Below are 26,228 nucleotides of genomic sequence, written 5' to 3' on the forward strand. Positions count from 1 at the left end.
CGTATCGGCTGTACATTCTTAGCAATTTCAATGCTAATCAAGTCCACAGATTTCCAATGGGAGTATCTCCAGTGTTGCTAATGTTTACCTAATATGCATTCTTGCCTGCATTTGTCTTCTTGTGCAACACAATCAGTTGGTGCCCAATTACTGTTGCAATTGAAAGTATAACCAAATAGCCTACTTGTTCCTGTAAAACAATTTTCCAGAAGTAGAGAAGTAACGTTAAGTGGAAGCGACCGAGTCTGCTCTTCCGGCCACATTCCTCTTCCTGCGTGCACCCGTTCACCCCTTCCCCTGCTGTCTGGAAACAACTCGGGAGAAACTAAGCGAAAAGCCCTGACCCCTTCTGCCACAAATCTGTGAATGGGCCACGAATGAGGAAATGTGGGCAGAAGGAGTTTATCCGGTTTGGGGCTGTGAGAAAACATCCACTCCCCGGTCGCCTCTCGTTGGCGAGGCGAGGCGAGGCCGGGCAGACAGGTGAGCGACCTTCGACCCGGCCCGCCGCGAAGCTCCTCTCGACACGCCAGGAATGTGTCCACACCTCTCGGCCAACCACGTCACAGCGAGTGGAAAACACGCGCCCTGTCCAAACCCAAACACAGCGTATGTGCTCGTCCATGCTCTCTGTTATGGTCTACTTTCTGTGGCGCTGTGTGAACGTAGCGGAGGGTGTTTTGGGAGCGAGAGTGATGGATGACTTAATCCGAAGGGGCACAGAGAGAGAGAGAGGGGGACGGGGGGGGACGGGGGGGGGGACGATATGTGTGAGAAAAGGGAGCGGTGTGATAAGGATATTTTTGTCCAATTTATGTTAAGTATTTCAAGGCCTGGGGTGGTTGTATCAGCTGTTGTTGAGAGTTTGAGGTTTTCTAGCGTCACTTCTGCTCAGCAACAAGGTTTCAATGACAGACGGAGACGGTTGATTATGAACCAGGGCTAATTCTTTCAGTTTCAGACATGGATAGATATATTGTGGCTACATTGTTCGGACGTACAGTTTCTTACAGGTTTTATTTTAAAAAAGTTAGCAAAAATGTCAAGATGAATGTGAATGACAGTGGTTAACTGAGCTAGCTCTACCGCTAAGAAGCTAATCTGTTAGTGTCTCCACTACGATTTCAGTTTTTACTCAAAAACAACACTTATGTAGGAACTGATTTATTGTGACAACTGAAGGACTTAGTTTAGCTTTTAGCGATAGCATTAACCTATTCTGAGCTAATGGTAGCCTTTAGCCGATTCGTGAGCGCTAATTTAAAGCAATTCTGTGGTGAAAATATGTGTGCAGAACTGTGAGGCTTTACGCTTTCAAAAGATGTTTAATTGAAACGAGTGTGCGTTAAGATGTTTACAATAATAAGTTATATGCTTGTATGTTAGGTATAAGACCATGTTTTATAGGATGGTTTTCTGTTGCCATAAATAATATTTCCTGATTATAGCAGGCAAAGCTAACTAAAAGCAGTGTACAGTGCATTTATTTGTCCTCCCAAACAGTTCATTGAGTCACTTCCTGTTTCTAATTTGACCTAATTCACATCATTTCAACCCTGTATTCTTGTGCATGTTAATTTTTATGAATATTTACATAAAAAAAAAAAAAAACAAGACTAAAGTTATAATGAGCTGGAGTTATCCTTTAATATTATCATGTACAAAAACAATCAAACAGAGGGGGAAAGATGAGAAATAATATTTATATAGATATATACAAATAATACTGTACAAGAGCACAAAGGAAGGAATACGTTTTCAGAGAATTCAGCAATGGAGTGTAAATATGAGATGAATCAAAAACACATAACGTACGTCATTATCAATGGGCCGGTTGTTGTGGTGTATTTTTCTTTCTTTCTTTTTTGTAAGTACACAGAGAAACTTTTGAGCTGGACTGAATCTGGACTGTGCTCATTCAACCACTCTCTCTGCATCTCACGCACACACGCACGCACACAAAAACAAGTCAGGCAAATACATTCACGTTCGGGGTAAAACCCATTCACTCTGATTTCAACACAGGCACACCTGGACTGGCTAAGATATAACCACCTGTAGTGGCTTGTATGGCTTGTTCAGCGTCACTCCTTGCACACTGTGTCTGCAGCACACACACAGACACACACACACTCACGGCTACATCTGTGTGTGTGGACACGCTCCATCACAGTCCATATTAACGGATCACGTGTGTGTGTGTGTGTGTGTGTGTGTGTTCAAATCCTCCATATTCAATCAGTCCATCTTAGGCTAAAGTGCTGCAGAGGAGGAGAGCGTGATATTTGTGTGTGTGTGTTAAAGGGACAGAGAGAGATCTCGGACGACGTCGCGCTTCAATGCCTCAATTTCTTGAGATAAGTCTTTGCAAAATTTCGTCCTTTTCGTGCGCTTTTAGCTTGTGCCGTCCACCGCTTTTAGCTTTGTGCTCTCTCTGGAGGCGGTTCAGTCGTCCCCTTAAAAAGTCTCCTAAGAATCCACACGCAGGAGGAGAGGAAAACGCAAATCCACGGCTTTTTTTAAAAAAAAAAAAAAAAACAAAAACAAAAAAACAAAATAGTCATGTCTGTCCCTCTGGTGTTTTTCAGATGCCGTCTACCAGTTGCAGTCTTTCTTGAGCAGCGTGAGGACTTTGCGGCCCAGGCTGGCCTTCCAGGGTTTCACGAAGCTCTTCATGTTGACCAGGAGTCGGCCCTGCTTCCGGTCCGCATGTCCGGCCACCAGGTACTCTAACCCTGAGAGATAAGGGCAAAGATGATGAAGGAATTCAGGGAACAAGCAAACCAAAAAATAATCCCTTTAAGACTCAATAATTACTGTAACTATAAACCCTTATTCACTTCCTAAAATATGTTGGATTGAAAGAAATTTAAATTTGTGGGGGAAAATTAAAAAAAACAAAACAATTATTTATGCAACTTATGCTTTAAAGTATAACAAACCGTGCACTAGATCATAAGTAAGTGTTACAAAGAGACTGTGTGCAACTATAGTGGCTATTATCAGAGCTCTGATTAGATCATTATCTTCGTGTGGCGAGTGTCTGCGGTGTATTTTCCAGCTCCATCTTGGTTTCAGTATTTGTTTGTTAAGTTAAAACCTGCCCTTTGTGGCCGTATGTGTGTGTGTCTGACCTGGGTTGAGGATGGGGCAGGTGCAGCCCCGTGCCGTCCAGGACTCGGGGTAAAGGGTGACGCGACCTCGCGGTATCTTCAGCTTGGTGTTTTGACTGATCACCTTCTGAACTTTGACCTCCACTTCGGCGTGGGAGCCTTTGTCGTGGGCCGACAGCACTTTCACCTTCAGCACTGAGAGTCAGGAAAAGATGCAGTGAGGCATTCTGAGGTTTTTTTTGTTGTTATTGCAGAGCATTTTGCGGTGCCAAAAAAAGCTACAGAACTGCTTTTCTACACAAGAATTATAGAGTGTTTCTAACACTAAACTGCAACACAGGGTTAATATGTAGAAGGCAGATGACGTGGAACTGAATTGATTGAGTGTTTATATGATTGGGAGCTGGATGAACTTCTAACGGGAGATGAAATTCAGATTAGGAACGTTTTCCCCAGAGGTATTTGGAGCAGAACGGATGCCGAAATATATATTTTTTGATTAGCTCTGACTCTTCACTTTGGACCTTTGAACCGCTGACAGAATAATCTTAAAATGTGCTGACGAGGGTGTGTGTTTAGCGTGTCTGACTACTCACCGTATGCATAATTCATGGTGCAGAAGAGTTTACTGTTGGTCAGGGCCTGCTCTTTGCACTCGCACTTCTCTGCAGGGGGACAGATACGAGCACAGATTTGTAACATAATTAAATACCTCGTGTTGTGTGTGGTCTCAGATACTGTACATGGCGTCCTAAGAATGCAAGCACAAGTGTGTGTGTGTGTCCAGTGAGGAATGCGCCTATTAAAGCTGCAGTTACAGGGATCTGGAGGTAACCTTATAGTCCTGCTACTATTTAGATGATGGTTTATATCCCAACAAAACTTAAATATAGGTAGATTTTTTGCGGCCATCTTTCAAAACGTTCACTACTAACCCTTAAAGCTAGTCTCACCTGAGTAGTGGAGAGCAGAGAAGAGTTCGTCTACTCTGAAGATCCTCACCGACTCGCTGGAGTTTCCCTCCAAGTTGTAAAGGTCCAGATCAGAGCTGCAGCACAACGTAATCAGAAGTTACACACATCTGAATGCAAATCTAACCAAATGTCACATTCAGATCAGATCTTCAGAACGTGTCAATAACCACCGGTTGGTATTTATCAGGCGTTTATCCGACTCACCCGAACATGCAGTCTCCAGTGAACGGATCGCAGTCTCCTGCGCAGTCGCACGGACGGCAGCCGTATTCGTGGAAGCCCCAGTATCCCACCATGCACCTGTCGCAGTCGGCTCCGCCTACGCCAGGTTTGCAGATGCAGTTCCCGTTGGAGGGGTCGCAGAGCGAGCCGTCAGCCACGTGGAACGGCATGGAGCCCAGGGGGTGGCAGCTGCATGCTGGGAGAAGCAAAAAGGGGGAAGATATTAGACAAGTAAACGTCACAAACACGTATTCTATGGCAGATAAATTTAGTAAATCGCGTTATTCTCTTTCTTAAAACAAAACTACTAAAGTTTAACAGCGTTTAGCAATGCTAGCAGCTCTGTGAGGCTCAATAGGCATATGTGCTAAATGCTAAGTGCTAATATCAGCATATTACCATACTCATCGTGACAATACTGACAGGCTAAATTTCATTTACACCACTCGCTAACTAGCGCTACATAGAGATGCTAATGCTAATTATCACTACAAACTTTAATTTACTGTAAGAGTAATGTATCTTGATCGTATTTGTTGTCAGGTTCCAAGAGAAATGTTAAATGATGTTCAGATGCAACCAAAATTAAAGCCTAAATCAAATGTCATCGGCTTGTGGCAGTGGGTGAAATGTCACCGAAGCAAATGGAATACATCCTTCGCTGAGCAAGCAAGCTGTAAAAATGTGCATAAAAGAAAAACGAAACTACATGAAAGGCCCGGTGGGTCTAAAGGTTCTTCCAGGCTGACAGTCGGTTAACTTGCAATCACAGAGTAATTTATCATCCACACTTTCGTCATCTATCAGTCCCTCTATTGTCTTGTGTGGTATTGTTGCAGGAAACCTGCAATACAAAGGCCGCTCTCTCTTTCTTATCACACATGCACATTTCTGTCTTTGTGCCTTAACTATGAAAACACCTCAAACTTAAACGGCAAAAACATGTCGTCAAGGTCTAAAAACTCAAACCGGCCCTCACAAAGATAGGCTTCCGGCGTGCTCGCAGAGAAACACTCCCCTCCCTCGTGTCGCCTCTAATTGTGTGCTGATAGGGTGTTCTTTAAACAACCTCCAAAAACAATATACTTGCACACACACCAAAACACCCACCCATGTTTCCACTGGCGGTCTGAGAAAAAGCTACTGTCTGCTGGGACCGGGAGACCTGCGGAGGAGGTGTCAGGCCTCCACCCTCCTCCATAAATCTGTCCCTATCTCGGGACACGGTGAAGGAAAGACGTGGAGAGGGAGAAACAAAGGGGAGGTGTTGTTTGGGAGCCATTTCTCTTCTGCGTAATGATGCTTGAAGCCTCGCTGACAGTAAATGACTACTCAGTGTACACAGTGTACACCTGAGAGCACCTTTTCATACAGTAAAACCATTTATAAAGCCAATCTAGGTTCTGACAAGATAAGCAATAAAGATTAAACTTCATGCTTCACCTTCACAGATGTTCTGGTGGTATTTTTCAACACTTTTATCACTTATTCAGATTAACTGTTCAGCTACTACGAAACTCAGCCTGCATGACTCAAAGTTTCTGCTCGTCACATTGTACATTTGTTCTCCCCGGAACATGAATCCATGATTTCACAGCACTCGTAAAGTTGGATAATGGGAGACGTTGACGAACGCCTTTGACATTAGACCAAATTTGAGTCTTTCCAACTGTTGCACAATAGGCTCAGTCACAAACTCCAGGATCTTAAATTTTATAATTCATTGCTAGTGTAAGTTAAAAATCAGCAAAAAAATGCTGGTTTGAGTGTTTGTTGTTTTTGTGCTTTTGTATCAGTAAAACGATACAATGTTTTGCTTTGATATGATACGATCCAGTTAAGTTTGATACGATACGATACAGTTTTATACAATGATATGATATGGTTTGATCTGATACAGTTTGATAAGATACAGTTTGATACGATACGATACAGTTTGATACGATACAGTTATATATAATGATATGATATGGTTTGATCTGATACAGTTTGATAGATGATATGATACAAACTGATACAGTTTGATACGATACAATAAGTTTTGATACGATATGATACGGTTTGATATGATACAGTTTGATAGATGATACGATACGATCTGATACAGTTTGATATGATACGGTTTGATACAAAACGATACAGTTTGATACAATACGATACGGTTTGATATGATCTGATACGGGTTTGATACGTTACGATACAATAAAAAGACAAGTCTGTCGTCCGAGGTAGAAGGAGATGAATTATTCGGCCGCTGTTTGAGTGAATATGCGGGAAAGTTTAAAGATAATAGCTTTTGTGATATTTCTGTTTCAGGTAATGTAGAATTAGACGTCAGCACTGTCTGTGAAAAAGGACAAAATCGCCTTTTTTTGTGCAGTAATGCTACTAATATCTCAAAGGCGCATCACTATGGGAGGATGAGTCTTCTTACAGGATTGTAAGAAGTTTGAGGACTAAGGTAGAAGAAAAGAAATACACAGTTCAAGACGTCTGGTGGCCTTCAGAAGAGAATATGTTGAAAAATAAATGTGTGACGTTTTCTAATATTTTTCCATTAAGCCCCAAATGTACGACCAAAATAATGCTTTATTAAGTCAAACACAGAAAATACTGTATATTACCTGATTAATCATTATAGCCGTTTATTATGGACCTCTTTCTAAAACTTTACAGCTTTCCTTCGTTTATGTAACTCTACTGGAACCTGAAACCTTAATGCAGAAAAAAAAACTATAAAGAGGCAGGACCGATTTTAATTAGGATTTTATCCGTTTCCCTACCCAAAAAAAAAAAAAAAAAACATCAACCCAGACAGTGAATCAGACAAACAACTCGGGACGACAAACATAAGCCACATCTTATCATAAGACCCAGCAGTGCCATATCAGTAAAATCATAAAGATATCACATTTATATACTTCACAGACGAGGACATGCACACAGGGCCTTATCGGAACTATTGTTTAGTAAGCAACCTCCACATATTAATAATTAACCGAAGGTACAGCACCGCCTCGGTCCCATGAAAAGCCAAAACACGTGTGATTATATGTCTCGCAAGCGTGTGAGTTTACATATCTGCGTGAGAATTTACGAGCATTTGAAGGGGTCACTACTCTGGGACTAAGGAACCTGTCAGCTACGAGAGCTCGCACAATGAAAACTTTATGAGCGTAGGCTGAGACATGACAAGACACCTGCCCGAACAACCACACAAAAACCCACTGCAGACAATAATCCCCCCTCCACCCCCCACCCCCACACACACAAGACACAAGACACATATTCATGAACACACTCTGTAACTTTCCCCTCCCGCCTCAAACGCTTTAGGTGTGTACGAGCTTGCGTGAAGCTTCGCAAGAGTGTTTTCTTTCCCGGGCCCCTCGAAAGGCTGGTATGAAAAAAATGTTCCTCACGACAGAGGGAAATTCCTCCATTGTCAGCGAGTGGCTGCAGTGGGATTTCACAACGTGTACCTTCGTCTCAAGGTTGGGGGGGAGGAGGTGTGGGGGGGGTTTTCTCTGAGCACGCCGCCGCCGCCGCCTTTTTTTCTATCAATCACCGAGGATCAGCAGCCTCGAAAACGTACCCCACAGGTGAATTACCCCCCCAAACTAATCTCTGAAATTCAACCCCTGCTCCACTGCACCTGCTATATTTTACAGTGGTGCATCAGTTTTTACAGCCTTATCATTGGTATCAGCAGACAGACAATGGGGGAAAACACTGGAGAACAATGGAGGAGGTTACGCAAGTGCACACAGATGCAGTTAATCAACTGGCAAACTGCACTCGAGGCAGAACAGCTATAGCTCACAAAACAGATAATGATTAATGCTGGTGCCGTTGTAAGAGATTAAAACAGTGATGTACACACTATATGACTGTGACAAGTGTAAAGAGTTATAGGAAAGCATATGTTTAAAATCAGGCGAGCAACAAATTTGATATTGTCGTGATTCTTTTATCTGCTTTGCTGATAATTTGCCCCAGTGGTCAATTGTAGTATTGCAAAGAAAAAAGTGTTATTTTACTTTAATTTAATTAAGAGTTTTTTTTTTATTATTTCATATGAATAAAACACCCAGCGTCTAATAATCATATCACACGTGAAGTCAATAGTTTCGAAAACCAGCAAATGAGGCAACACTAGAAAACTACATCAGATTAGCAATTTCCTGAGATTAGGGTCTGAAATCTATGGAAGAGTATTAGTATTAGAGGAGATCATTTTTTTTTTTTATTATTTGCAGTAGAGCAGCACCAGGTTCAACAAGTTCAGCATTTCATTTTAGTGTATTAGCATGCTAGCATCCATGCTAAGTGCAAATAAAAAAACTATATTTGACCTAAACATCTGCATGTTTTAACTCCAAAACCGTGAAATATTTCAACATCTATCATTTGATAAATTAGACATTTGTGTTCCGCTTAGGATGAACTGTAACAACTTTGGTGAAGATTTGACAAATTTGTGTTTGTTCAGTATGTTTACAGCCATATACCTCAGCTCTGAATTGGGTTGTGCTAATTATCAAGTGCTAAAGTCACATTGGAAACAAAATCCAGCTAATTGTCGGCGCGGTTTTATGAGAGTGCTACAATATTAGCTAATATTATGTTTAAAATGCAGCCTCACAGAGCTCCGAGACGTAAAATCGGGCTGATAGCCAACGTAGGTTTTCTTCCCTTATGTTTTTGAAAGGTCTGATTGTGTACGTTAACACAAACACACACTCGGGTCCAGCCTACCTGCAGGACTGAGCTGACTGGGTCAAATCTGACAGATAATCAGGCGGAGAATGTAGCCACCGCTCCCTGTTTACGGATGACTATCTCATGTTTACTTAGGACTCGTCTAATCACCGGAGGGCAGCACGCCGCTCAACAAAAAACCCACCCACCCATGCACCCACCCACAGCTGACACACAGAGGCGACCGTCACACTTCCAAAACGATCACTCCCGAGCTCCGAGTCACAGCTGGAAAACGGCAAAAACAAGCGACGGGCGACGGTCGAGCCGGAGCTTTGCGTCGAGACTTCCAGTCAGGACGCAGGAATGCCGGCATACGATGATTAACTACGACGTAAACCTGGGATGGAGCGTGGGCCGTGCGTTGCCTCACATGCACAGGCCCTTCAGAGCCAGGTGCCCGTCGGTATTGAGTGTTATCCAGCACGTCCTGGCTTGCGATCTCAGTCCTCAGCATTCCTCGAGTGAATGAGAGCGCTGTGCCAGCTTCGGTGTGTACGAGTTAATGTTATGATTCACACCAGCAACATTCTGTCACCACTGCGGATGATTAATGATTAATTATCCTGACATTCTACCCTGTGTTTTACATGTCGTGCTTGAATTTAAAGGCATCATTTTTCCCAAAAGTCACATTTACACATTTAGCCTGAGTGGTAAAAATCCAAATTTTGAGTCGTTATATTCAATTTTGTGTGTAAATTCATCTTTATTTTGCACTTTCCTTTGGTCAACCTGCAAAGCAATCATTTTTATTACCATTAAAGCTTCATTTTAAGATTTCAGGCGTCTTACGTTTGCAGGAGTCGGGCGCCGCCTGGGGTCGCTGGGGGTCCCTGTAGAAGCCGGCCTTGCATTTCTCACACTGGCGGCCGTCCGTGTTGTGCAGACAGTCGCACACGCCCCCGCTGCGTTGGCCGGACTCGCGCCACGCCGTCCAGTCGAACCGGCAGCTGTGAGCGTGTCCGTTACACTTACACTCTGGTGTGCGAGAGAAATGAAAATCAACACGTCAGGAACAAAGACAGCATCTCTTTTGATCTCTTTTAGGTCACCAGCTTCGTGTCGTAGGCCACAGATAAACATGGATGGCTTCCTCTGAAGTGAAGCCAAAACTAGTAGAGCTCCCCCTGGTGACTGGCTGCAGTATAGGTCATAAGCTCCACCCCCTCCATGTTAGTGAATGGGCCGAATTAAAATGACAAATAATTTTATTTCATTTTAGGTAGTAAATATAATGTTGATACCTGTGTCAGTTGCCATGACAACTGCTCTGTATTGTGGTGCAGTGGGAATAAAATAGTCTAATAGTGGCCGGTATTTAATCAATAGCCGAGTGTTTTATAATGGACGGGGGCGTGGTTTACACAAACAAATAAAGGTCGGCCCTAAAATACAGGTCAGGTGCGCTAGTAGTCAGCCAGTTATAAATGTCGTAACACACAGGTACCACAGATGGCAGAGGCTAGCTTCAACTAGATTCACCTAGCTTCAGCTAGCTTCAACGAAACAAAGAAAGCTTTAGCAACATGGCACGAAGAAGAAATTTTGACATGAACTTCATGGAGAAAGTTTTGAAATATGCCGAGCAAAATACAACGCTTTAATATTGACATAAGTTGTTCTGACACTGGGACGGTTATTCTCTAGTACGCTATGGCCATTTAAGTTGGCGTAAATGTTTCATGTGTGTTGGGTAGCGTTTTCTTTTTAAACCATATCTATTTTCCCAGTAAATGGACCCTGTTTATTTTATCAAGATTACTTCACACTGATACAAAGGCGTTCTGACCGCCCATTAATCCTGCCTAGCTGCTGTTGCGTGTATGGTGTACCTGCTAAAGCGAAAATAAATAAATAAATATCAGAGTAAATGGTTGGAAAACTTAAATATATACCGGTACGTACTGGTATAAAAAGCCTGCCTCTAATGATGGCTGGCTATTCTGGGAGGCTGAGTAAATAAAGGCCCCTGACCACTATTAGAGGAAATACGGTAATCCAACATTTCCTTGTAATCGGTGGAGAGTGTAATACGAGTGTGTGTGGACTGGAGGAAGTGTGGCTAATGCTATTACCGTGAAAATAACATTAGCTTGACCAATGCGAGGAAGTGGAGACGCGTTTAGTCCATATTTATATACAGTCTATGCGTAAGCGTTTTTTCTGCTTGACTCACTCCGACATTCGTGCGGCGCCCCCGTGAGTCCGTCGGCCGGCTGCCACGGCCGGTCGTTGTAGAGCGCAGCGCAGCGCTCGCAGTGATCACCTGCAGTGTTGTGTCTGCACACACACTTCCCATGGACCTGGAGAGACGGAGAGAGAGAGAGAAAAAGCTCATTAGCAACGGGCAACATGATGGACGGAGGTAGACATGGAAGAATGAGAGGAACAAAGAGGTCAGTGTGATGAGGAGTTTCCCATATGAGGGCCTGTTGGAGGTCTCTCTTCTTCTTCTTCTTCCTCTGGATTTAACTCTTCTTCTTCTCTTCCCAGTTCTGACACTCAAATTCCTCCTCCTGCTCCTTCTTCTTCTTCTACTTCTTCTTCTCCTATTACCTCAGACTTCCTTATTTCCCTCCTGCCCCATCTCCACTTTTCTCTCACACATCCTCGCCTGAAATTAGTGAATGGAAATTGATTGTTTGGCTTCATCGCTGGAAACAAGAATGGGCCTCTGCTCTGAAAAGCTTGTGTGTGTGTGTGTGTGTGTTTATGAGAATTGTGTGTATGAGAAGAGTGCAAGTATGCAGCGCTGAGAGCACAATAACAATCTCCTTGTCATTCCTGCGAGCTGGAATGCCATGCATGCTGGATAATGATTGAAAAGGAGGGGTGGTGGGGGGCGAGGCATCTGAGGAAGCTCTTTATTTGTTTGCGTTACACCGTGCAACTGCAATGTAGGACGGACAATTATACAACGACTGCAGAGGTAGACGCACACTAATCAACATGCACGGAGAAAAAAAAAAAAACGACTGCAAATGCACAACGGCGATTCCTGCGTTTGTTTCCCACGGTGTTTTCTGTGATGTGACACTAACTCCTGAGCAGCTCAGATTCGCACACTTAGACTTAAACACAACCACATGCTATAGGAGCATGGACTGACCCCCCCGATCAGCCTCCTGTAATGTCACACACCGTTACAATAACACAAACAACTGCACAAGTGAGAGGTCGAGGAAGAAGGAGATCCAAGATTTCACCAAAGTGAAGAACACATGAAAAAAAAAATGGAGAAGACGAGGAACAGGCCAACGGCATTTTATATGTTTACCATAACACAACGCAGTGCGTGCGCACACTGAGAGCAGCACGGGTCAAACTGTGGACGAGAAGAGCTGGACTTGAAGCTGCTGATGGTTCATCGTGTTTGGATTTAAATTCGTCTGCTTTCATACAAGAGGAGGTGTGTTTTAAATCAGAAACACATTTTGCGAGGGTCACATTGTGCTGCGAAAAGCTCCTAAATGATCAAATGTTTCTGGTATTTGTTTGGGTTTTAAGTAAACGAGGTGTCCATGGAAATGTTTGTTTTATCCCATCCAAACAGAGAAACACAAGCTTTTTTTATATGACTTTTGAATTTTCTGATGCCAAACGTATTTGGAAACTATCTTTGTGTCATCGTTTTGAAATGGTTTGGGCCAGAGTCGTGCATTAGCGAGAGTCTTACTCAACTCAAATCATGGCGCCATGTTTGCTACATCAGAGGGAAGATTCTCCAGTGTAACCCTATGGGGCGGATGTGCTACGTTGAAATAAATGTCTTATTTTCACCATTAACAGGCCTATAAATGTTATTGCCAAGGTCTGTTAATATGTAAAAGGTCCTCAGTTAAATATCTCAGCGTCTACCTACTTTAAACATCTTAAATGAGCTGTAAAATGCTTTGTAGCCCAATCACCTCATCAGTCATGGACCTGTGTTTACCTTCAAGTCTTACTGTTATTTAGTATTATCATTATAGCATTAGCATGCTAGCCATAATAACTTAGTAGTAACTGAAGTAAAGTTACGTGTCGGTTAAATGTGTCTATCTACATGGACATAAATTACATGAACACATGGGTTTTACAGTATATACGACGCTAGCTGCTATTTTTCTAAGCCTTTAGTCTAGATAACTAGCTAGCATAAGGTTAGCATAAGGCTAGGTTAACTTCAGACTTCATTCATTTGTAAAGCAGTGTTGGGCATTTTTGAGATCAAGGTTCATATTCATGATGGTATGACTTTATTTTTCCTGTATAAAATCTTAACAAACGTCAAAGAGAGACACTGACATTTGCCTCATTACATAATAGGGAGAAATCAGTTGACATCCAGTTCTTCCTTTTAATGTTCTGCTCCCTTAACTTTCTCTGTTTTTGTTCATTGGGGAAACGGTGGAGTTTCCTCCGTGTTTTCCTGATCCTGTGCTGGAGCCGTGGGCTGAGCACTGTGTCATATTTTAACTTTTAATCCAACTTTATATTCTCTGTTATTGCCACTTCTCTACAGGTGAATATTGGTTAAATGTATCTAACCTGGCGCCTGTGAAAAATGTGACCAGCTTAGACCCAATCAACATAGAGGGATGGCTGCATTCCCTGGTTGGACAGACTCTCTTTAATATACAGCTCTGATCCCAACTATCTTTTTCAGGGTTGATGCAGAAAGACAAACAACCACTCACATCCACATCTATGTCCAATTTACAATCACCCATTAACCCTAACAAACATATCTTTAGACTGTGGAAACTCTGCACAGGTAGCCAGGTTCGAGCCCAGGACCTTCTTGCTGTGAAGTGTTAGCAATGGAGCTAACCACTACCCCACTGCACCACTGTATAGGTCAGATCCCCCCAGTGTTTTTGAACTCCATCCGCATAGATTTACGTCAAAGTTCGTGCTTCTGAGAGCTTAACAAGTTCCATCCCGAGCTGCAGAACACATCGGACAAGTCCCCCTACATGAACTCAGCTGCGATTTCATGTTTTATTTGTACTAATAATATGCAATTTAACCATTGCGGGATGCACTTTCTGGACTGAATGTAACAGAGGGCTAAGTTGAAAAGATGAAGACAAACACAAACAAACACAAACAAACACAAAGGCAGCTTTTTTTCAACAGTCAAACATCAACTTCTGCAACTATGTTATTGGTGCAAACAAAAAAGAAAAAATATGCATTGGCCCCAACATCTAAAACATTGTTCATGTCATCTTTTTCTACACAAACGTCCATAAACACTGACCAGATGTCCTGTGGTCGATATATCAAGTCTAAGAACAACAAAATGTTCTCATTCAAATGGACAAGTGACAAAAAATAAATAGATTAAGAGACGTATAGAACAATATGGAGAGAAAAGGGGACGGACCAGGAAACGTAAAGAAACACAAACACACACTTCTGACCGGACTAATTTCTGCTAGTGTCCCAGTAGCAAACTCCGGATGTCATTAAATGTGTGTATGTTGGCTTTGTGGCTAACTAACAGACAGTGTAATCACCCTGAAACCGCAAAAAAAAAAAAACCTATGGGGACGGCGCAAGAGCACAAAACAACAACAACAAACAAACCGGCCCTTTCGTCTCACAGTGTCGGAGGAGTAATGACCATCAGAGCCACTTTCTCCGCTGATTACTGATTACACACACACACACTTTGAGCAGACAAAACACTGCATACCTAAGAACACACACCTAATACAAGCAGTAGACCAAACCACATAACAATACCTCACTGTATGTCAAAAACAAAAAAAAAAAGATTCGGGAGTTCATACACTTTTATAAAAAAATCCCAAAAATGCTCAGACACACACACCCCTTCCCTTCCCTGAGCGATCGGTAATCTCTGCCCTCATCTCCTGTCCTGTGCTGCTCTTGCTTGTTTGGGTTTTGCCAGAAAAAGCGGCTCTGGGTCGAAACAGAGACACAAAACAACCTGCTGATAGGCGGGAAAAAGCCACTTATATAACTTCCATGTGTGTTTACCGAAACGCTCCCGCATGGCACACAGCGCAACGCCGCTCCACGGTGTGACGACGGGGAAAAAGACGGATTCACAGTTCAAACTCTCTTTCTCAGGCAAAAATAAAAAATAAAACCATTCTGTGTAATATCCCCCTCACTTACACATTAAAAGTGATTTACTATTATCCTGGCGTGCAGAGGAGGGTTTTACAGTGCTCCGGTTTAACGACCGTTTCAGAGGATTTTCTAACCTCAGAAGAAGGAAATCCTCATGAAAACACTCAGTTGAGCTACTTGGAATTTCTTGGCATGGAAACAGTCGGGAGTTAAGGTTTTAAAGAAGTGCGTGCAGTAAGTCGTCTGTCAGCGTCTCTCTCTTACAACGACGCCGCTATCAGCAAACGAAAACACATATAAATCGTCGGATTCGTTTATCGTGTAAAATACTGAGCACGGTTTCTGTTTCCATCTGCTCACGTCTTCTTATCATTAAAGCTAAAGATAAGCGGAGGCAGGAAAAAAATGCTAAGCGTTGTAGAAGGAGATCTAATTAAATTTTGTTCCAGGTTTTAGCATTCAGTATCCATTTATGATGATTTATGATTAATGCATAGGGTAGCTTCGTTCGTAGGTTCGTTTTATTCTTAGGAAGGAGCCTTGTTATTATTACAGAAAATTTAATCTAATTAGTGCCAAACAAAAATGGAAAGAAAAATAATCTACATCTACGTGGATTTTGTTTGAGTGTGCTAAATGCTTAAGGGCATGTGTTCTTCTTAGTTTACCATCTTACTTCATTTTTAGTATATTAACATGTGCTAATTACACAGTTCAATCATAGCTAGCAGGCTGTACTTAACCACACTTGTGCTTTGAGCTAAAAGCCAACACTAGCTTAGCAGGTACAATCACAAACCTGTTATTAGCTTGATTGTACTCACAGTGACACATGTTTGCTAATTAATCCTAAAGAAAATAATGAATAATGGTGTGATAACAGCTCTGTACATGAGCTAAGTGCTGATAGCACACAAACAAGGTCATGAAGGCGTGTAGCTGGTAAATGTTAGCATGCTAGTAACGGCTAATTAGTATGTAACAACAACAAATTCAGGCTTGTCTGGCTAAAAGAGGGTTTACTTTGCCTATTTTTATTTTTGTCAGTAAATCTTAAGTGTTAGGATTTGTATTAGTCATACATTTGTCAACAAATAAAGCTTTGACTACTTAGGCCTGAACCTACAATGATTCACCTAATGTCAGTACTATTTATTACTATAGTCATATGTCAAATGTGAAGTGCGCATAAAAGAAAATCATTTAGTAACAAACAAGGTATTTGTACCAGACACGTTCGTTCAGAATGACTAAAAGATCAATAATTGTGTGTTTTTATAGCTCCCCATTAGCCTAACTTTACTACTGTGCTAATGTACTATTTTTGTTTGTCCAAACACCTTTTTTTACAAGCCTTGGTGGTTGCAATAGAACAGGCGCTCTTGTGAAAAGCCATGCAGAGTTTCTGTTTGTGTAGATGGTCATGATAGGGAATCCAGCTCTGAAACACTTATGGTTGATCTCCAGCAAAAACATCATCTTTTCACACCTTTATCAACGGACACGCTCATCAATTCCACCGAATCAGTAGCTCCATCTTCTCGGTTTCAGCCAAAACTTTTATTTATTTATTTTTTTAAAAAAAGCAGCTGTTTCTTTGACCAGACATGCTTGGGAGTCGGAGGAGCTGAGGAAGCAGGAAAAAGGTGTCCGCCTTCTTTAAGTCTGTTATTAACAGGACTGCCCACACAAAGTGCACAGACCATTTAGCCTGTAAGCATCAAGCCTTAAAATCTTGATTTCCCAAGAGAGAAATTGCAAAACCTGCCCACAAGGTGTGATAACTTGTGGTGATAACCATCAAAACAAGTGGCTGGAGAATGGAAAGAGATGTCAAAACAAAAAGACGGCTTACACAAGACTGTCTGCACTGGATACTAACGAGACCCTAACATCTAAAAATCACCTCCAGTGGTTGAGGCCTCCAGAAAGGCTGAAATAAGCCCCTCCTCTTACCACGTGGTTGGTCCGGTCTCTGATGGGCTGGTATCCTGGTGCAGGAACACACTGCTCAGCGTGGCCGTTACAGAAGCAGCTTCCCTTCACTATCAGGTCGTAGATGGCAAAGTGTCGAGTGGGAAGGGGTTCGGTGGCGGTGACGTCTTTGGCCTGGCAAGGACACGCCTGGCGCTTCAGCAGCCGGACTCGGATGTTGGTCACCCTCAGCTGCTGCTGGCCCTCCATCCCAAACGGATCCAGGGACTCCCACTTTGGGAGGGTTCGGTAGATCACCTGGCAGTCAGAGATAGAGTCAGAGATGCCACTTTATTAGGTACGCCTGTTCAATTGCTTGTTAACACAAATAGCTCATCAGCCGCTAATCAATGCATCCAGGCATGTAGAGTGATCAAGACAACTTGCTGAAGTTCAAACCGAGCATCAGAACGGGGAAGAAAGGGGATTTAAGTTGCTTTAAATGTGGTATGGTTTGAGTATTTGAGAAACTGCTGATCTACTGGGACCATCTCTAGGGTTTACAGAGAATGGTCTGGAAAAGAGAAAATATCCACCATATCCATCACAAAATACCAAGTTAGAATTGTTCTTTCTTTCTCTTTTTTGACTCTCTTTCATACATTTATTTACATACTTCCTTCCAGACTCGATCCCTGTCCTGTAAGTGTTGGTGTTCCATCAAAAAATAAAGTGGACAAGCAGAAAAACTTCATAAAAACGTAATTCAACCTCAGTTTTTCCTTGGCTCATGGCGGCTGAATGATAGAAGGGATGTGCCACTCGTTGTCTGGTCTGACACTAGTGTTTTCTCTTGATTTCCAGCTTATAAAGTTACTAACGGAACATTTTGAAATAACACATTTGCATATAATTATACTGGACGAGTTTATGCTCCACGGCCAAGATCCTCAACTACAACTCAATCTTTGTTCTCCCCTCAGAAGCCGGTATTTATTTTAGGTCTTCCCTCGTCTTTGGAATTTCGTTCTCTTTACTATAACTTTGGTCTTAAATGGCGGAAAACAGCAATTAGGTCTGTAGTGAATAAGAAGAAATGCGCTGCTCTTTCTCTCGCAGCCTGAGGATTTAGAGGGATTAGATGAGTTTACTCTGTGGCACAATCACGTTCATTGTTGCTGCTCATGTCACTACATCTGTCATTTTAATGGCGGTGGGGGTGTGTTTTGGTATCATTTATGACCCTTACACCCTCCCATTATTGGATATGTCCTCACGTGACCACGATGGTGCTGGGTGTCCTTAAACGACACATGACAAAGTAACCCCCCCCCCCTCTTACCCTCCCCTCCTCTCCAGCTCCTCTTCTCTCCCTCTCTTTACCCTGTCTGGTCCCTGGACATCCTTCAAATCGAAGATCCCTTTATGGGCTGCCATCGCCATGGCTACTGCTGCCACTAGCAACCAGCGCCGCTGCTGTTGTCGGGGTGAAAAAGTTGGTGTCAGCCCCAACTCTCGCTGAAAGAAATGTGTGTGTCTGCAGTGTGTCTCTTTACCAGAGTGTGTGTTGTTGTCACCGATATCATTGTAGTAGCTGTGTGTGTGTTTTCTTTGGAACGAAGCGTCGGTTGAGATGCAAGAAAAGCCCCCACGCTGATGCCCGATTGGCCGGATGAGTGGCCGAGAGCGCGATGGGAGGAGCGCTATTAATTTCCCCCCGTTGTTGGAGAAGGTCACGGGGTCACGGCATTGTGGTTCGCAATTAAGAAGAAACACGACAAATAGGACGAGGGGGCGCCGGTCCGCGGGAGAGCACGGAGAGCGGGGCCAGACAAAGACGGGGATGGAGATGCAGCTCCACATAACTCAGGTCCGGACAAAAGGCCGGCGACAGCCCGGCGACACCACAGCAACACCAGCGTAGACACGCACCCACACTGGCATGCACACAAACATACACTGGCAAAACTAAAATTCCACAAGAGGCCTTCTCGGAGCTCTTACTACGCTGTCATGCCTTAAAGTTCTCCCCCAAATGTGCAAATGTGATAAAATATTAATGTTTATCAAATATGCAGATGACACCTGAGTTTATCCTCCGGTAATTTGTAATAATAGAGGAGGTTGTCTGCGATCTTAAAATGACACCAATAACTACCTACCCTATTTCTTGTAACACAAAGGTCCCGTGAAAATACTAATCCAGTGCAAATTGTCATTGCTGTGATTTAGGAGTGCGTATTTTCCTTTTCAAGATTTTTGTTTGATTTGTCATGGCTTTTTTCTGCCTCTTGTCCCTTAAGAATTATAAAGGATGTGCTGTAAATCAAAGTCTAGACAGATGTTTAGGTGCAAAGTTGGGATATCGCTGACCCATTCACCTCAATATTATTCATCCATTAGAATTTGCAAAGTAATTAAAGCTATCAAAAAGTGCAAATTGTCCTCTGACGCGCAGTGGAGTGAGGTGGAAAGTAGCAGAGCCATAACTATGGATAGTAAATTTCAGTAAAACACAGAGTTTGTTTCTTCTCTGTGAATGTGCCACATGAAACACAGACGTTGGAGCAGAATTTCTGAATCACAGGACGTCCACAGGTAAAATTAATCCAGTGCAAATAGAGCTTTACTCTGAGGCCAAGGATGTCCTCTGAATCATTTAGAGGCAAAAAGCATGGTTTATGTTTGTAGCAGGTTATATTTTCAGCAAATTTGATGTAAAGCTCTGTTCTGTTTTGAAAAGGGCAACCCCATCTTTACAGATAAAATAGTGGTATTTACCAATATGCAGATGACACCCTTGTTTATTTTACTATGAGTGCTGCACTGATGAGACTCTAAAGATTTATCTGGGCAACTGTAAAATAAGGTGAATAGTGTCTCAACCAAGCGGCAACCTCCAGGTCTGAGCGATGAAGCCCACTGCAAGTTGCAGTTCAAGAAGTGGCCACTTGAGGCTCCAAAAGGGATTAAATCCCCATAGACCCGCATGTTAAAAAGCCCAACTTTACAGCATTATTAAGCATGTTTACAGCCTGGTACAAAAAGCGATTTTGGTCTCAATAGCTTATTTCACTATTCAGAGTTGGGTGGACGGGTCTCAACGTCCAACACGATCCCCACGGCCATATTTGGAATATCCGGGTGTGGGCGGAGTAAAGCTTATCCAACATGGCGCCTGTGGTGAGGTTCAGAATCCAATGGGTGACGTCACAATAGGTTTGTCCATACAGTCAATGGTCTCAATTGGGGGAAAAAAGTTTCTAAAAAGTTTCTAGAATGTTGCTGTCCAGTTTGTCATTTGAAGAAAAGAGTTTAGAATATTAATTAACATTGCATACTTAATGGACACATGCTGCAGGTGAAAAACTTTTACACCTGCCATTAAAATATGCAACAAACTTTTTCTGTCTATCGGTTCTGTTAGGCCCTGAGGCGGTGGGTTCACTGTGGGCTACTAAATATCCTCTTTCCTGTTTCAGGGCTGAAAAATAAAGTAAGCCTGGCTTTAACGGGCCTAATTCCATCAAAGCGCTGTGGACTGTAATCTGGTAAACAGGCACAATGGGCATTGATGGAAGGAGAAAGACGGGAGTGGGAAACGGAGAGAGAGAGAGAGGGGGGAGGTGGGGGAGGGATGGGTGTCTAGCCGGCAGTACCAACATCCATCAGAGCAGCGGCACTTCCTTCCCGGCAGACAGACGGTGAGACCGACTGTATGTGTTTATCCGAAAGGGCAACGGACGAGTGTGTGTTCAAAGTGTGTTTGAAGAGCCACAGAAAAGAGAGGGAACATGTGTGTGAGGCTAGTCGGCCTTTCTCTTTTTCCCTAAGGAGGTCAGTCTCTACAACAAACACTCACATTCTTCTTCCAGCCGGGGCTGACCTCATAAATAAGACAAGGAGCCCTGAATACTCTCCGTCTCTCTCTTTTTCCTTCACATGCACCACCACCACCACCACCACCACCACCACCACCACCTTTTCCCCACATTACAGGTGTACACGAAAAGCTTTCAGCGCATGAGATGACACGCTTTTATGTGTGCAGGAGAAATGAGAGAGAAGCAGGAAAGCTGAGAAGACCTGCTGCCTGTAATCGCTCCCGGCTACATCCCCTCCACCACCACCACCACCACCACCCTTTCGCTGCCATCCATCACAGCTCCCACTTATCTGATCACACAGGAGCTCAAACACTCACATGCAACCCAATACGGTTTGATACAAGCCAGAAAAAACTGCGATCGCAAAAACACGCAAGCGCTTCAGATCAGTGTTTAACGCGCGCGTCTCTTAGTCGACGCGACGATTTATGTCTTTGAAGCAGCTTCCATGACCCACCGATTTATTATCATCATCACGAACCCGCAGCCAAACGCGTAAAAAGTCCAAGTTTATGTCGCCAGCTGGGATCCTGTCTCAAAGCCAGCGGTGAAGCAGAAATCAATCACGTCATTTTACGGTTGAAATATAACAGAACAGAACAGAAAAGCAGAAACAGGCCTCGGTTTCTGGTTTTGACTTCATAGAGTGTGAAAAAATAGATATTTTTTGGTCGACACGTGTGTCGGGGTTTATGCACATGCGGTTGAAGTTTCACTGTAAAACCATTCATTCATCCTTTCGATCAGTTATCAGGTCAGTTGTAGTGATCTGCATGTAGATGTTTGAAAATTGAAAGTCAGAGTTGGTCATTAGCTAAAGGCAAAATTAGCTCTTATGCAAAATACAAGTGAAGATATGAAAAGGCTAAGTGTGGCTTTTGTTGACGTTGTCTTATCGTCATCTGTAAAATGAACCAGATTCACTTTATTCCCGTCAGGCTAATTAGTTTTTAGCCTTATAACGTTATAAAAAAAAAACGTCTCATCCGCAAGAAAGACTGGTTTATTCACCGTGAATAAATCTTGACGCCTGGTGATTGTCCCAACGAGCTTGTGATCTCATAAATCTGGTCAATAATTTAAAAAACAAACCTTGAAACGAGTTTTGGAAGTGATTATGACATAGCTGCTAAACTGGCCTTGAAGGAAAGCCGGTGCGTCGCCATGTTTCTCCGCGTATTTACACACGATTCACCCAGACTGCACCGTGTCACGACCTTGGTCGGGCCACGGGCTGTTTGACTGTCATTACGGCCGACGTACAAGCACAGAGCAAGCGTGAGCAGCTGAGCGGCAGCAGCTGGTCGGTCCGAGCGCCGCCGCTTGGCCTCTTTTAACCCTCGGGGGTCAGCGGTCAAGAGGTTAGAGGGTAAAGGTCGCGGTCCGGGCACAGGTGGCTCACAAACAAAAAACTCAAAGACGCATCGAGAATCAGATACTTTCCTCACCTTTGTGCATAAACTGAGGTGGAGATGGAGAAACAGGGAAGCACGTTTACACACAGATTGAGACCGCAGCAGCTGTCAGTAGTCGTGGAGGGCGTAAAAAAACACCGCGGACACATGAGAGCCCTGCAGGGAGTCCAGACCAGCGCCACGCTTCGGCATGCGCCTCCGCAAACATCTGCAGAGCAGCTCCCGCAGGCACACGGCTTCAATTAAACATCAATGGACTTCAGGAAGCCCTCTCGTGCTCCAGTCCAAGTACGCCTGTTAAACACTCAATCATGCACTCAAAGTGCTACCCCCCCCCCCACCAACTAACCCCCCCACCTGGCCCACGCTCCGCTTCCAGTCCGCTCACTGCACTAACCGCACGGTATGACCCTCACATGTTGCACCCACCCGCTTTGTTCTTGTGGTGATTGGAGTGGACGCGGTTTAAGCGATTAGCACGTTTTCCATCATTATCACTTTATTCAGAGCTTCATACTGAAAGGGAAACTCCTGCTGCCTTCCCTCCAGCGTTTCAGTGCAGGTGTGTGTGTCCCCCCCCCCACCCACCCACTTCCCACCTGCGTCAACCTGCTTTGCTGAGAGATCTGATCGAATTCAGACTCGGAGGAAAAGTGAGAAAACTCTAACCTTGACACGAATTTCGATCATAAAAAAAACTGCAAACTCCAGAACAAAGGCCAGAGTCTAGAATCCGCGTATAACACTTTTATATTATGTTTTATTTTGTTCTGGCGAGTCCCAAGAATTTAGGAGGAGGTAGCGCACATGATTCTTGGCGATGATCGCCAAAAAAATAAAAAAGATTAAACTCGTCCGTGACTCACACCATTCACAACTTTAGAAGCGTAAGTGAAACCAGGTGGTGGTGTTTTCCTTTCAAGTGGGATTAGAGCAACTTTACTCCAGAAATATTTTTCTGTTCTACTTGTTTCACTCCGTAACATCTGAGGACGTATATCTCGACGGGCTAAGACGTCCACTAGCTATGAAGATGTGGCCAACGAGTAAATTTCCTCCCTGATCTGAGTCGAGCTACGACAAACTGCTGCATCCAGATCTGTTTACACCGCAACCAAACCCTTTTTTTTTTAATAAAGAGCACAAAAGAAGAGCGTTCCCTTCAGATACGTCCGCGTACCAACGTTTGTCTTGTACATAATGTCCAATATGAGCACAAATCCTTTCCCGCGAATCCCTTGTGTGTGGATGCAACACGATACCACTGTGTCAAAGGTGGACTCCACCTGCGACGACTAAAGGACTCGGAGAGAGTGTGTTATCACCGGAGGGTCTCGGTTCACCTCACCTCTCCACGGCTGCAGGGGTGAGAGCTCGAGTACTTGGACGTGCAGGCGGCCTCGTCGCGGCCCGCGCCCTCCTTCCCCTCCTCCTCCATCCCGAAGGCGGCGCTGCAGTTGCCGGCGTAGTACTGCAGCGTCCTCCACGTGCGGCCGAAGTCCTGCGAGCGCTCCAGGGTCATGGCGGCGGGCCGCGGCGAGCGGAACACCAGGATGAGGTGCGTGAAGTAGAACTCCGTCTCCAGGTCCAGCTGCACCGTCTCGGACTCCGCGCCCTCCGCCGACTGCCACCAGGTGTTCGGGTGGCGGAAGGAGGAGTCGGACATGGCGCCCGCCAGGTGGGAGAGGAGGGGCAGGGCGGCGTTGCACTTGGCGCACTTGGCGGCGCCGCAGGCCGGGTTGCCGCTCGGGTTGGAGTAGGAGCAGTAGAGCTCGGTGCCGTTGTTGCCGCAGACGGTCTGCGTCAGCACCCGGCGGCCCAGGGCCAGGTTGCCCATGCGGGGGTTGCAGGCCCGGCTCTCGCAGCGCGGCGCCACACCTGCGCGAAACACCTCCGCCGACAAACCTGCATGTGTGTGTGCGCACACACACAGAAAGAGAGCGAGAGAGTTCACACGTGCATTCAGCAAATATGGGCTCAAGTTTCTAGAGAAAACAAAAAAGAAAACGAGTTAAGTGCATATTGAAAGGTGTGGCCGCAAGGTTACGGCACAGCTTTGCAGGGTCAGCACGTCTCTGGAGAGTTTTTCTTTTTAAGATCAGCTGCTTCACTGGAGCTAATGTGAAGCGAGAAAAGAGAAAAAACACACAAATTCTGCAAAAATACTAAACAACTTGACTTTATTATGAGTAAAAGTGTAAAAGACTGTGAAAGACATGCATCTGAAGCTAAGCGTGAGAGCGAGTGGGCGAGCTGCCGTAAGGTGACTCACTGTGTGTGTGTGTGTGTGTGTGTGTGTGTGTGTGTGTACACAAGTCAAGTGATTTACCTCCATCGGAAGTGTTATGCAAAAAGGGGATAATAGAGGCATTGTGCACCTGCCTGCCTCAGACTGCAGCCAGCGTGGACTCTGACACAGATAAAGTTTGGCAGCTCGGGGAGGATGAGCAGCGTTCAGACGCCTTCCAGACGCTTTCAGACCCCCACCCACCCCCAACCCCACCCCCCCTTTACCCCAACACACACATGGATTTACTGTCTCAAACCTGGAGCTTTTTGCTTTCTCACGAGGAAAGGCTGCACATATCAAACCTTAGAGGATGAGTTACTGGAGTTTTGCACCTTTTTGTCAAGGAAAAGACCCTAAACTGAACATCAGTGATGTAGATGTAAATCAAAAATATGAATTAAATATTAAATAAACGGGAAACAATGAGACACATCCTCCTATTGTTCTCTTCTTCTACTCAAAGTGTCTCATAACAAACAGAATAAAATGATGTTTGTGGCAGAAATGCTGAGTAGAAGGTCAGAGGCTACAATTGGCTAAAATTTAAAGGGAGTTCTGCATTGCTGCACTTGTCCCTGAGACGTTGTGATAATAATAATAATAATAATAATAATCGCACTAACCTGCATGTGACAGCGCGGCCAGACTGACCACAAATAAAACCAGCATATCTCCTCTGACGCACGAATAATCCAAAATATGGGAGGAAGTAAAGAAAGAAAACATTTATATAAAAAATAAAGTTGCAAAGATTTAATCCGCGGTGGTTCTGAAAAACAAAAAAATAAAAATCAAGACAAGTGCGCACAGGGTTCAGATCCGGTGTGGACTTTCTCTTTCACTCAGCTGCGACCCAGTAAGGCGATAATAAGTCTTGTGAAGAAACAACATGATCGTGGACGGTGTGTTTTGCGATGTCCCGCTGAGGAGGAGAGAGGAGGAGCAGGAGGAGCAGGAGGAGCGGAACCGGGTCTGGCTCGTTGTGGTTTTTCCCGCAGTCTGCGCATCTATTTGTGAAGGAGCGCACAGGACGCGGAGCCGCTGGTGTAGTGACAGCGCTGCTCCGCGGCTCCTCCTCCTCCTCCTCTTCTTCTCCGCTTTTTTTTTTTCTCCTGCGACTTAAAGGAACATTCCAGTCTGAGCTTCACTCGTGGGGTCTCAACGCGCTTCCCGGACCCATGAAGGGGTCGTTCTGCGCAGCTAAATGGGTCCAACTCCTGTTACCTTAAAGATTAACACGTTTCTCTCCAAAACTCCAACAATCTCTCTGGTTATTTCCATTTTATTAGGTACGCTAAAAGTTTTTATCCTTATGCTCAACCATGAAACTTTTAAGTATCAATGCAGTAAAGTATCCTGCACATTATTGACACAACTACCCATTTAAGTTTACAGTTTTTATTTTATTTTATTTTTTTCTTTCCCAGTTATGCATTTATACTTATATATTTATTTTGCGTGTATTTCTTCCTTTTTTTAAGTTATTATTATTTTTTTTTATATAAATTCAGTATACAAGAAACATAAACTTAAAACATACAAAAACATATTCTGTTATTATC

At 43.9% G+C, this 26,228-nt stretch overlaps 1 protein-coding gene across 1 annotated transcript; it reads right to left on the bottom strand.

The window, feature by feature from the left end:
• Positions 1 to 1,622: 1,622 nt before the first annotated feature.
• Positions 1,623 to 25,752, bottom strand: ntn4 (netrin 4). Its single transcript, XM_047575798.1, has 10 exons — positions 25,290 to 25,752; positions 23,725 to 24,281; positions 17,117 to 17,392; positions 11,250 to 11,376; positions 9,866 to 10,051; positions 4,292 to 4,505; positions 4,067 to 4,161; positions 3,710 to 3,778; positions 3,135 to 3,308; positions 1,623 to 2,735 (listed from the first exon to the last, which is right to left on the bottom strand). The coding sequence occupies exons 1-10, from the start codon at positions 25,390 to 25,392 to the stop codon at positions 2,596 to 2,598; spliced, it is 1,941 nt and encodes a 646-aa protein (XP_047431754.1). The 5' UTR covers positions 25,393 to 25,752; the 3' UTR covers positions 1,623 to 2,595.
• Between the last annotated feature and the right edge of the window lie 476 nt (positions 25,753 to 26,228).

This window comes from Mugil cephalus, chromosome 22 (genome assembly GCF_022458985.1).
Source record: "Mugil cephalus isolate CIBA_MC_2020 chromosome 22, CIBA_Mcephalus_1.1, whole genome shotgun sequence".
Taxonomy (NCBI): Eukaryota; Metazoa; Chordata; class Actinopteri; order Mugiliformes; family Mugilidae; genus Mugil; species Mugil cephalus.

Bases quoted from the DNA above. Each gene is read 5' to 3' on its own strand.
- ntn4 (XM_047575798.1), bottom strand. From the start codon at position 25,392: ATGTTTTCTTTCTTTACTTCCTCCCATATTTTGGATTATTCGTGCGTC. The intron at 17,393-23,724 runs GTGAGGTGAACC...TCTGACTGCCAG, and splicing joins ACCCCTGCAGCCGTGGAGAG to GTGATCTACCGAACCCTCCC. The intron at 3,779-4,066 runs GTGAGACTAGCT...GTCCCCCTGCAG, and splicing joins CTCTGCTCTCCACTACTCAG to AGAAGTGCGAGTGCAAAGAG.